The sequence below is a fragment of the Diorhabda sublineata genome, chromosome 2 (assembly GCF_026230105.1).
Source record: "Diorhabda sublineata isolate icDioSubl1.1 chromosome 2, icDioSubl1.1, whole genome shotgun sequence".
Classification (NCBI taxonomy): domain Eukaryota; kingdom Metazoa; phylum Arthropoda; class Insecta; order Coleoptera; family Chrysomelidae; genus Diorhabda; species Diorhabda sublineata.
This window is the reverse complement of record NC_079475.1, coordinates 19,187,109-19,199,467: the sequence shown is the minus strand read 5'-3', so window position 1 is coordinate 19,199,467 and position 12,359 is coordinate 19,187,109. Positions and strand designations below refer to the sequence as shown.

The 12,359-nt window shown below is 33.3% G+C and overlaps 1 protein-coding gene across 4 annotated transcripts in view; it reads right to left on the bottom strand.

The window, feature by feature from the left end:
- Positions 1 to 878: 878 nt before the first annotated feature.
- LOC130453454 (solute carrier family 41 member 1-like) overlaps positions 879 to 12,359 on the bottom strand; it is a 55,627-nt gene continuing 44,146 nt past the window's right edge. For all 4 annotated transcript variants that reach the window (XM_056793213.1, XM_056793214.1, XM_056793212.1 and 1 more), the window contains exons 7-9: positions 12,140 to 12,290; positions 9,711 to 9,916; positions 879 to 8,326 (exon numbers count right to left, since the gene is read on the bottom strand). In XM_056793213.1, coding sequence (XP_056649191.1) covers positions 7,995 to 8,326; positions 9,711 to 9,916; positions 12,140 to 12,290 — 689 coding nt within the window. In that variant the 3' untranslated portion in view covers positions 879 to 7,994. The remainder of the gene's footprint in view (positions 8,327 to 9,710; positions 9,917 to 12,139; positions 12,291 to 12,359) is intronic.

The window sequence follows — 12,359 nt, the reverse complement described above, 5'->3', positions numbered from 1 at the left end:
TAAAGTTTGACGTCAAGAAAATCAGAGTTACGCAATAAATTAAAAGAAAAAAGATGTCCACGGAAATTGTTAAAATCAAAAAATTTTCGCATCGAGCCATCATCAAGTACCTGTATTTAAAAGGGTTAATAGGTAAGCAGGTTTACGAAGATATGCTTAATACCCTTGGTGATCAATGACCTTCGTATGCGACCGTGAAACATTGGACTGGTAATAAAAGCTGTGGAGGTCTGGTTTGCAGAGCAAGAAGAAACATTGGTTTTGAAAGGTCCAGAGACGTTGCAGGTTCGCTGTAATAAATGAATCCAATTAAGAGGAGAATATGTTGAGTAATAAAATATTTTGACATTGAAATTTTGTTTGGTTCTTTAGTAGACTAAGAATTTTTCAATATATCCTCGTAAGTTATTTTGAACAATTACTATAGTGAATATATACTTTTTATACCTGTGAATAACATGAATACTCAAAATCAAAGTATATTGGGATATTTGCGCGATTTTTACTAATTATGTTAACATATCATCTCAGCAAATAATGAAAATTATTCTAATTTGTACCACCTTAAATGGTTCTACGGAAAAGGTGCATTTTTTTACCATAAAATTTTTCAGTAGTATTACTCGAAGTTCCTTCTTTATTTGTGTTCGCGTCAATTTTCAAATTAACCATAAATATCTATTTTAAATAGACATACAACTCAAGCTTTTTCAGAATTGTCCTATAGGTGCCTAGAGCCACCTCTCTATCTATCTAATCTATCTAATCGAACACATTGGAAGTTAGGATAATTAGCTAGTGAGAAATAAAATATTTTCAGCGACTACGGTAAGTCTGAAAGATTAGAAACCAACAATAAATATGCAAAATAAAAGCGCTTTCAATGTTTGAGATATATTTTATTGATTAAATATGTATACATGAAATTTTCTTACAAAAACTATCACAATGATTATGTTTTTCAGGAAAATACAAAACAGACACACTGTTATTAATAGAGCCAATACAATATACACTACTGGTCAAAAGTCTTTGCCCTATCCATAATCCATTTATTGAATTCCAAAATAATACACTTCTACACAATTTCTCTTTGATATTATAAAACAAGGGGGTCTAAACCAAACCAAACGAAAAATAATAGTGTTCGTTTATACGAACGTATGTTTATATATTCTGTCGGTGAGTGCGACAAGTTAAAACTTGCAAGTTTCGGATGATTTCTTTGGTAGTAGTTTGGTTAGAGACAGCCGTGAGAAGCAAGTACGTGTTGCGATTTATGCTTTTTGGACCAAAACATCTTATTGTGGAGTTCGTTCACGAACTGATTTTCCAAAAATCCAGACTTGTAAGTATTTAAGTGGGTAAAACCATGTAACTATCAGTTGAAACTCGTGCATTAATCGCGAGACAAAAGTAACCGTACCATAGCTGCCCAATTAAAAATACGTCCACGTATCGTCGACTACAACGTTAAAAAATATGCATCCACTAGAAGTGTCGGCAATATAAAACTTTCAGGAGGGCCTCAAAAGACCATAACTGCTAGAGATAAACGTATTGAATTGATAAGTAAACATGATCGACGACTCACGGGCACAGAGATAGCAGCTCAGATCAATGAATCTAGGGATCTGCCTTTAAGAACGTCCATAGTGAATAGGAGATTGAAAAAATGACAGTGAAAAAACCTCTTTGAAGATATCAAAATAGAATAAGAGGTTGCAGTGGGCTAATGAACTTAAAAATTTGGCATACGAAGAGTGGGAGAGAATTTTATGGAGTGATGAGTTGAAGTATGAGGTTTTTGGGTCTAAGAGAAGAGTGTTTGTGCGCAGATCAACGAAAGAACGGATGTTAGATCCTTGAGTAGAGATTTCAAAGAAAGGAGGCTAAAAAAATATTAAAGGAGAATGTAGCACGTTCTGGCCAACGCCTGATCAGCAGAAAATTTATTTTACATCTTGATAACGAAACAAGCATTTCATGAACATGTGCAAAGACTATTTTAAGAAATTGGAAAGGGAGAATGTACTGAAGTCATGAGTTGGCCGGCACAGTCAGCCGACTTCACCCAATTGAGTTATTGAGGGACAAATTGGGGAGGAAAGTCTGGAAGCAGTGTTCACATTCCGACACAACGATTGTTTGTCGAAACTGTTACAGAGAATGCCAAAATTGTTCACCGAAACAATAAAAAAAGGAAGTTACAACGATGAATCAAACATTCAAATATAAAACAATTACAGACTGTAGTTCATCGTAACTATGTTCTTATTTATTTATGTTTGAAATATAAAATAAAAATCGATCGGTTTGTTTTATTGTTTTTGAATCAAACAAACTATAGGGCGGGCAAAACTTTTGACCGGTAGTGAACCTAGTCTTAATATAAATGTATTCAATGCATATAGATAAATAATAATATAATGCGATTAAGAAGGCCAGGGCAAAATGATCACTTAAGGTTTGAATAATAATAATTGAGAGCGTATATTATTTGGTGTATGGTTATAGTATGTGTAAGTAAAGATAATCATTTATGATTAAAACCACGATACTTTATCGAAATACCTCCAAAAATAAAATCGAAAAGTAATGTGACTGCTAATTACTTTTAGAAAATCACAGTTATAATAAGATATGATTGCAGTGATTCCAAACGATAAATAATATACTCATCTATTGTGGATCTCAATCTACGAAATACCTTTTTTACTAATGGATCATAAGTACAGTGTTCACATTCAATTTCATCCCATTCGATCAGGCGTCATGCAACGAACCCAATCCTTTTCACTCGCAGACCATGAGTATGTCCCACCACAGAGCATCGTCAATCAATATACTTCTCACAATCTGATTCTGATTCCAGTTCAGCCTCCTCATTTTATCATTTCTACATTTCCATTTTGTCTCTTGTTTTCCACATCTTGTTAATTTGTTAATATATTTCATTTTTGTACGTGACCACTTGTTAAAAACGATCAATTGGCAACGTTGCCATTTACTAGAATGAAAGATGTCATGAGAAATTTTTGGAGGATCCTTTTTCCCGACTGGAATTTTACCTCGGTTTCCCTTACCTGTTCCTGTTATCTGTACCTAACCTTAGCGGAATCGCTCGGTGACACATACGCTACAAACTCAACACGTTCTGAAGCGGACGCCATGTTTTGGAGCGCTTTTAATTAGTGCTAGGTAACGGGAGTGAAATTTCTAAATCGACAGTGTTATATGCTCAAACGTCAAGTTTATTCTCTATAATTTCGTTTTGAATTATAATTATAATATTTTATATACATATAAAAATTGGTGATTGATGAATACACCTCATAATTTTTTGAAAAAGAACTAGACAAAGTACCACAACATTCACCATTTAATGTTACGCTTGTTAAATTCAATAGAAGCAACCAAAATAGCCTCTGTTTTGAGTCTTGGCAGCGATTGCTCAACGTGTTCCTGATCGTTACCGATAGGTAGCAGTAGCTGAATGCGACCATTATCTTAGTATTACATATTGATGCTCACTTGAGATAATACCTTGTCTTGAAAGTGAAATTATTTAGTACCCATAGTACTGATTCAGTACAGAATAGGGTTTAACATTACAAAGGTTTAATAACAAAATGAAAATCCAACTTCGGAAAAAACTTTTTTTTTATACGATTCAATCATCTTAGTCAAACAAAATATTTAGTCAAACAGAATATTTGGTAAGTGGTGAGGAACCCAAATATTAAGTAAAGTACATACTTTGAATTTACCTCATTCGCTACAGAAAACGATGGCAAGAGGAGAAGAGAATTTCGGTTGCATCTAATATTTAAAGATGGACTCGTGATATTGTATTGAAAATTTAAAACAATGTGAATTATTTTACTGGTACCTATATGCAATGGAGACCAAAAAAGATGCAATTAAAAAGAGACAAAAAAACTTCTAAAGCACAATCAAACTATGCAAAGTACAAAAAACGAAGCACAAAAGTTAAGACATTAGTTAAAGAACAAAAACTAAAATCATGGTGAGAATTTGGAGAGGAGATGACTAACGCTTACAAGGAAAATCAAATACTATTCTTTGTTGTTATTGAAAAGAACAGAAGAAGTAGAAATTATGATAATAAGAACTGACTCATCAATATAAAGTATACAAGAGGAGATATAACAAATGAAGATTAAATCATGAAAAGATGGATACCCACAATATTTTAGAGATAAAAATAAATGAGATAAACAACTAAAGATGAAATATGTTTAAAAGAGATACAACAGACAATACAGAAACTAAAACTGAAAAAGGTGTCAAGAATAGAACAAATAACGACAACCATGATACAAGCGGAAAAAATAGAAATAATAGAGACACTAAAAATCATACTGAACAAAATATATGACAACGGAGAAGCGCCAAAAGATTGGCAAGTGTTACAATTATAGAGGAATCATTTTAGAAAGTACAGTCAGCAAGATATATACGAGAATAATATAAAAAAGAATATGAGATGATCTAGAAAAAACCATAGAAGACTCACAACAAGGATTTACAACAAACTGAGGAACAACAGATGCAAATTTCATAGTTAGACAAATAACTCAAAAAGCAATAAGAGAAGACAGAGAGATATACCTATGTCTTATAAATTTTGAGAAAGCATTCGACAGAGTCAATAAGACTGACATATGGGAAATCCTAGAAAACAGAGGTATAGAAGGAAAACTAATGAACTGAGTGAAGGCTTTATATAAACATACGAAAATCTATGCTAGAGTTAGGTAAGAAGTACCAACTTTGTTCGAAACAACAGAAGGAGTAAAGTATAGATGTTTATTGAGCCTATTATTATTAAACATAGTGTTAGAAGTGGTAATAAGAAGAACAGAAAGACAAATTAAACAGTATAAAGTCGGACATTGGAAAATGAAAGACATTAAAATATCGAAGATACCATATAGATGAGATGGTGATAACGGCATAAAACATTGGACGCAAACTTAAAAATATACAATGATAGTCTACAGATAATGAATATGAAAATAAACGAGCACATCAATGATGATAAGCCGAAAGGAGACGACACTTAAGATAAAACTAGGAAAATCAAACAAGGAGTAGATCGAAAGCTTCAAATACCTTGGGACGATACTAACACAAAATGGAAGAATGGAAAAGTTTTTCAATGCAATTAAGATACAGTTTCTAGTCAAAAAGGAAATACCAAAGCAAATAAAAACAGAAATATATAACAAAGTAGCCACACCCATACTAACATTTGGATCTGAGACATGGAGACTCACACAGAAACAAAAAATTAAAATACAGAAATAAGATTTCCGAAGAAAACACATAATGAATCAAGATACGACAAAATGAGAAATAACACTATCAGAGAAAATTTTAATTTAAAACCAATTCAAAACAAAATAGAAGAAACAATAGATATAGTTTGGCCGTGTTATGAGAATGGGAGGATATATGAAGAATAAAGTTCATACAAAAAAAGCTAGGAAGACCAAGTAAGAGATGGACAGAAGAAATTAAGGTACCAAGGGAAAATCGTGGAATAAGATGGTAGGAAATTGAACAAAAGGTAGTAGAGAATGGAAATTGCTGTAGAAAAAGGAGTCCACGTAAAGACTCAACTTCAAGTGCCTTACCCCTGAAAAGATAGAAAGGCTTTAGGATTGAGTAAGTACGAATAAAATCGTATAACGAACTATTAAATAATCATGAAGATTAATATCATGAGTGATTCTAGAACATCGAGAGAAAATTACCCTAGAAGAAAAATTCATTACAAAGTTATGGCAAATACGTTCATTTATGCAACTGAATTTCTGACACTTCGCTGGCAGGGGATGATTTCACAGAAGCGTACGTAAAAAGTAGCTCATATATATTGAACCTTCTGATGACCTTTGTAAAGTACGCGGACGCCCTCTGTACAACACGCGCTGGAATCAAATTCCGAAAGCGTGCACGTGTAAACACTTCAACTATTAAGAAGCATCAAGGGAATTATGGGGTGTAGTAACTTTTTCTTTCCCGACCTGTTTTTCACTCGAAGGAAGTACTCTTTAAGATACGAGGGCTGGAATTTTTGTCATTTAGAATTGTATAGAACAGTTCAGAACATTCGAAAGGGTTCGAGATTCTTTCTAACATTCAAAACCCCTCTGGATTGTTGTCTATTTCGAATCCATGGAGAAGGTTCGCGTTTATACCCGAACTACGTGTATTTCAAGTTGAAAAAGCTGAACGTTTAGTCTTCTGGAGTTTTCAAGAACTTTCAAAAATATTCAAGGGCATGTCACGATATTCTAAAGAATTTTAAAATGTTGTACATTTTTAATTCCCAAAGATGATTACCATTTTTACCCGAATGACGTGATTATTAAATCATAGTAGAGCATCTGGAATCTTATATTATGTCCTTTTAGATGGAGGTACCCATTGGGGTATGTAATGCAGTGATTGTCAGTTTTTTATCATTAAGTGTTAGAAATGAATTAATCAAATGAAGTGTGAGTAAATAAAGTAATACTTGACATAAATAAAATAAAGTGTATGAAGAGAAATTAGCAGAATTTTTGATTGAAAACAATAATTCATACTGATACAATACCTAAACGATAAGATCTTGTCAATTCTGAAGCAAAAGGGTGAAAATAAAAAGCAGCGTTAAAGCGCAGAGTACGTTCCCATCGAATAAGCACCGTGAGAAACGCTTAAAATTTAACCTTTTATTCCAATTACTACACAATTTCATAACAACTTTCCGAGCGAAGCCAGTAAAGTACTATTAACGAACAAACTACGGGATGTTTCGAAAAATTCTTCCGATTTTATTGGATCATATTTTCTAATACCAATGTTATTGGAAGGAGAGGAGTATAAACAGTGTCTTCTTTAAATCCCCATGACAAATTGTTGTTAATATCCATACTTATGCACACTATTGAAACGTGCGTCAGACATTTTAATTGAGAGTATTGGTGTAGTGGTAATGAAATCAGTATTTTTGGTAACATAAACTTGATTTCGTGAGATTGCACAAAAAACAAATACTTTTGGAAAATTTTGCTGTAGAATTAAGTGTGGCTGCTTGGCTCTCCACACTCTCACATTGTGTATCGCTTTACTTTCTCACTTAAATGGAAAGCTGCCTCGTCACAAATCCTTATTTTCCACCAGCTAGCTTTGGATAAACTCATATAAATTAACACGCAGCCTTCATGCAAAGTAAGTAGCAGTTAACACTTGTATTGTTTTATAAGAAAACTTCGGCGCAAAACACGACAAATGGATGTCCTAGGAATGTTACCTATCAGCACGTGGAGTGGATGTTTCCATTTAACACACTTGGACGATCTAATTATCTTCCCCATTTTGACAACTATTAAGCTGGATGTTGATAGAAGTGCGCAACTAATATATAGAGGAAACCTTTTTCTAATAATATATTCAGTCATATCGGCTTCAAAAATGTATAGTTAGGACTCTTCCAAATCGGATAATTCTTCTTGAAATACTCTGTATATAAACTTCGTCACATGGATCCAGATTTATTAAATTCACTGGAAACTAGTGAACTTGTTCACTATTTATTCCATCGTTGAAGCATAATTTATATAGATTAACCGCAATATAACATTTTGGGTATAAATAATTGAATTATTTTTTATGACAACTCTGAATCACTAAGTGATATATCTCTTAATAGAAAAGCTAAGAGATACGCTATACCTTTGAAACCTTGGTTAGATCTTACTGACGATCAATGATAGTTATATATATTGTTTTCTTGTCTAATTCAATCCATGGCTTTTCATTTTAACGCCAGCTGGGAATCATAGTATAATGACTTGAATATTCTTTATGTCATTATTAAAATTTACCATGACTTAATATTAAATGATCATTTTTATGAATTGTTGAAACCAATTTCATAAATTATTGAGTATTAGAGTGAATAATGATTCTTTTCTTCAGACCACTGGACGATATTCGCAGTTAATACTTTTTAGAAACATGAATCCTAGTAGAAGTAAACCAGATCCGCTAAGATCTCCCGCTGCAGTCAGATAAGGAATCGCAGCATTATCAGGATCTTTTTTGTACCTCCACATAGTGTGGACTAAAAGATGACAACCATATAGAAGTATAACAAGCTGTATTAATCCCACAAGAAGGTAAGTGATAACAAATATTGATGTGATGGTTGATTTTCCATTGTAGAAGAAATCGGCGCCGTAAACGAAGATAGTATGACCAGGCACGGATAAAAGGAGTAGTAAACGTGCTGCTTTGGCAGGTTGTACTGAAAAAGAAAAGATTTACATTTTATAATTAGCGTTATGGAGTGGATGACTCAACTGGAACAGATTCTGTATCCTAGTAAATAACGATTTTTTCCAAGATATCTATAATATTCCCTATGGTAGAATGCTAAGAGGATTGATTAGGTTAGTCTGCATTATAATCCTACTTCAATATAGAATATATTAAAACCATTTATATACTATTAGTTGTGGGTTTTTCGGCATATTTTACTTTTTGATTTCCGCAAAGGAAAGGAAGCTACTGCGTCTTACAAAGAAATATGTGATGTTTATGGTGCTGATTATTTAATAGAGCGCACGTGTTAGAATTGGTATAAAAAATTCCGTTCTGCATATTTATGTCAAGAAGCTTAATATTTGTGTACCTGACGAATTGAAAGAAATTCATTCAACACAAAGAATCAGCACCATCCTGGTGATGTTGTGTCCTGTACAGTAACATAGTTCGAAAACAATCATGGAGCAAACATCAAGAACCATCATAAACCACATCGAAATCTGGAAAACAAAAAATAGCACATGCTGTCAGTTTGGGAAAATTATGAAGGAGTCACGTTTCTTGAGCTGCTTCCAAGGAACCAAACGATCAATTATGATGTTAACTGTTAAAATACTGTCTACAATTTATGAAACTGGATAAAGTTATCAAAGAATAGGTTTGAGAAATAAGTTTTGCTATCACGTCTAATTAGAATAAAATCACATTATTAGAAAATTTTTATTAGTAATTCCATATCAAACATTTTTGAAAATTTCAATTCACGCATGCATTTGGGATTTTAATATTTCTTTAACATCATGAACGCGAACTGTGTGTCTAGTTGCAAAAACTGAGGGATAATGCGTTATTTACTCCCAAAAGAAAAAAGGTGATGTTTCGAAATGGTTCCAAGTGTTTGAACCCACCACGGTTTTTATTTTTTATGAAAAAGGTTCACAATGTTCCACAATAACCTATCCCAGTAATTGAGACTATTCTGAAAAATTCCACAATTATCTGGAATAAGATGAAACAATGCAGAATGTTCTGGAATGCTGGATGCCGTTTAGGTAAAAACTGGCACTTTATTTATCGATAGAATGAAATAGAATGTTTTGGAATAGTCTCAAACTTTCTGAGTTATTCTTAAAATTGCTATAGGACGAAACATCCTTTTCTCATGTCTTTCAAAAAGGCCTTCTAAGGGACATCGAGAACCTTAATCAGGGACAGGAGGTAGGGGATTGATACAAGATAACTTCCTTAATCGTACCAGGACTCATTTGTGAGGTTTAGTGACCCGCGCATTGTACAGTTTTCTTCATAATTTAGATTGATTAAGATTCAGAATTTGTTCCAGGTTATCTTTGACTGTGACTCACCTCCTTTAATCAACGCTGTCCATGGTAAAACCCACTGCTTTGTTATAGGTGGTATTTCTCCAAAAACTGCTGTCTGGTGAAGCATCGTGGAAGTTCGACTAACCTGAACTGACACCAAATTTCCTCCTATACCATTTATTATTGGCTGAAAAATGGTATAACCTCTAAACTTATCCACTCCTATATCTAATATCAAACCACCGCATCTAAAAAATAAGTAAAAGAGGATACTAGAGTGCTAGATAGTAATATTAGCGCTCATTAGTGTAATTATTGCTTAAAACAGGAACTGTATCTGTGTCTAAGATATTATGTGAGCACTACAAATATATTTTATAGAGTAGACATCCCTGTATTACTTGTACCTACTCTATTGTGGAAAAAGGAAGGCAAGCAATAAAAATTCTTGCAGCAGTAGGAAACAAAACAGATGTCTGATAACAAAGATCGACATCTTATCAACGCAAATTCATATGAAAAGTAGTGGAAATGAATCGCAAAAATCTACATTAGGATGATGTAATAATTTTTATCTAATTCTGATATCAAATGTGATACTATAAGGCTCTCATTAACATAAAGAAACGTCACATTTTCCATAACCTTCATATATCAGTTATGAAAAGTAGTTATGTAAAAACTTCACGTAACTGATCGAGTTTCAAAGAATAATTTATTGATTATTGTTAAAACTGACAATTATTTCATTATTTATACTGAAAATTACTTCATTATTTTAATTCATTATTATTTTAGATTTATGAACATATAAAACAACATTTTAAAGACACAGTAATTCAAAGTAAGATTTTTTTCTGGATTAATATTCTCTTGAACTTCCTATTAGTCCAGGAGCTATCTGTATTTTCAACTAGTTATTCCGTTCCACCCAACGTAATGACCTTCAGCCGGCAAGGTAGCGCCGGGTCCGTTTTATCCAGGTGTAATAAACTCCGCAAATTCAACTTATTCCGGGTCGACTCAAACTGAATAATGTGGTAGAAGATATTTAACAAAAAAAAACTTCAGCTGCATGTAGGGTGATACACAAAAAAATGTATATTAAAATCATTACAATAGTAATAACCAAGCTGAAATAAGAGTATTTCGTAGTTTATTTTAATAAATAAATTCATTAAAATGATAAATATCAGGCTGAAATTGAAGTATCCAATAATTTATAGAGTATTTAACAAAAATAAAACATTCAGCCGGTAAATCACGGAAGAAAGTATGTCAGTTATGCGATCAAACGCTAAAACCGATGTACCTAAGAGCGCAAACTCATGGGGATCTTCAGCGTAACAGCTGAAGGACTTTCCGTCACCCTACATGCAGCTGAAAGTTTTTTTTGTTAAATATACAATATAATCTACCATATTATTCAGTTTGAGCCATCCCGGAATGAGTTGAATTCACGGAGTTTATTACACCTAGATCAAACAGACCCGGCGCTACCTTACCAGCTGAAGGTCATTATGTTCACTCCTAAGATGAGTTCTGTCAGGACAAGCAGAATTGGGTGGAACGGACTGGCTATTCAAAATATGCAGCTGGCTCCCGCACTAAATCTAATGTTAATTTTATTTGAAACTATGATATCTACATATATTCCAGGAGCTTGGCCCAGAATGTTTCCTGGAATTCTCCGCTTATTTTCTAATGAACTCTCAACATAGCCTCGGCTACACTCTTGGATTTCCATCCTCTCCCTTGACTCATTTTCAGAATGTCCACTTCTCAGTCTGTTAGAAGAGATGCATCTGAAACAATGTCCTGAGTATCCTTCGATTTCAGCTAGATCCAGGTACTGAGCAAACTATGCTGGTATTCATGCAGTAGTAGTACCTTTTCGTTGATGTTCTTTATATTCTTCAAATCGCACCCTTTTTGAAATTTTTTCTACGCCAGGGCGTATCAATTTCTTGATTTTTCAAGTATTAAATTACCAACTGCAGTATTTACAGACTGTCTTCAAATGGAATGTCTGAATCGCTATCTGAAGACATTTCAAGTAATTACTTCTGACTCGTTTTGACTCAATTTGAAAAATCGTTTTCCGTGTAATTGAATATTATAAAAGCGAGAAATTTGATAAAACGTAAACACGTCATAATTAGTTACGTGAATAACTACTCTTGATCTATAATCCAAAAGTAGCAGTTTCAGGCTACTGAATCTTATATCAGTTCTTTAGAATAAATGATCGAACTGTTCCAAATAAATGTTTTGATCGGATAGGTATGGGGTTATACCAGCCGCATATGAAGGGATGTTACCGTTAAACAACATGAGGTCTGTAAATGTCATTAAATTAATTGTCTCCTCATAATCATCCATCATACTCAACGATAAAAGAGTAGAGAAAGTTTACATACAAAAACCGATATCACAGAAAAACTGCCTTCGCGATTCAGTTGATAACTTACCCACTAATTAATAAAGCTGTTATCACAGGCACCCATCCTTGGGTCAAGATATCTTTGGTATACTTATTCTTCTTAACCACTGAAATCCAAACAGGGAGTAGTATTGAAATATATCCTATCAGAATCACTAGCATAAGCCAAGGATAAGTGTCTACAAAAAAAATTATAGATATAATAATGTAACCTTTGTCAAGTGGAATATCACTTAACTAGACCACGT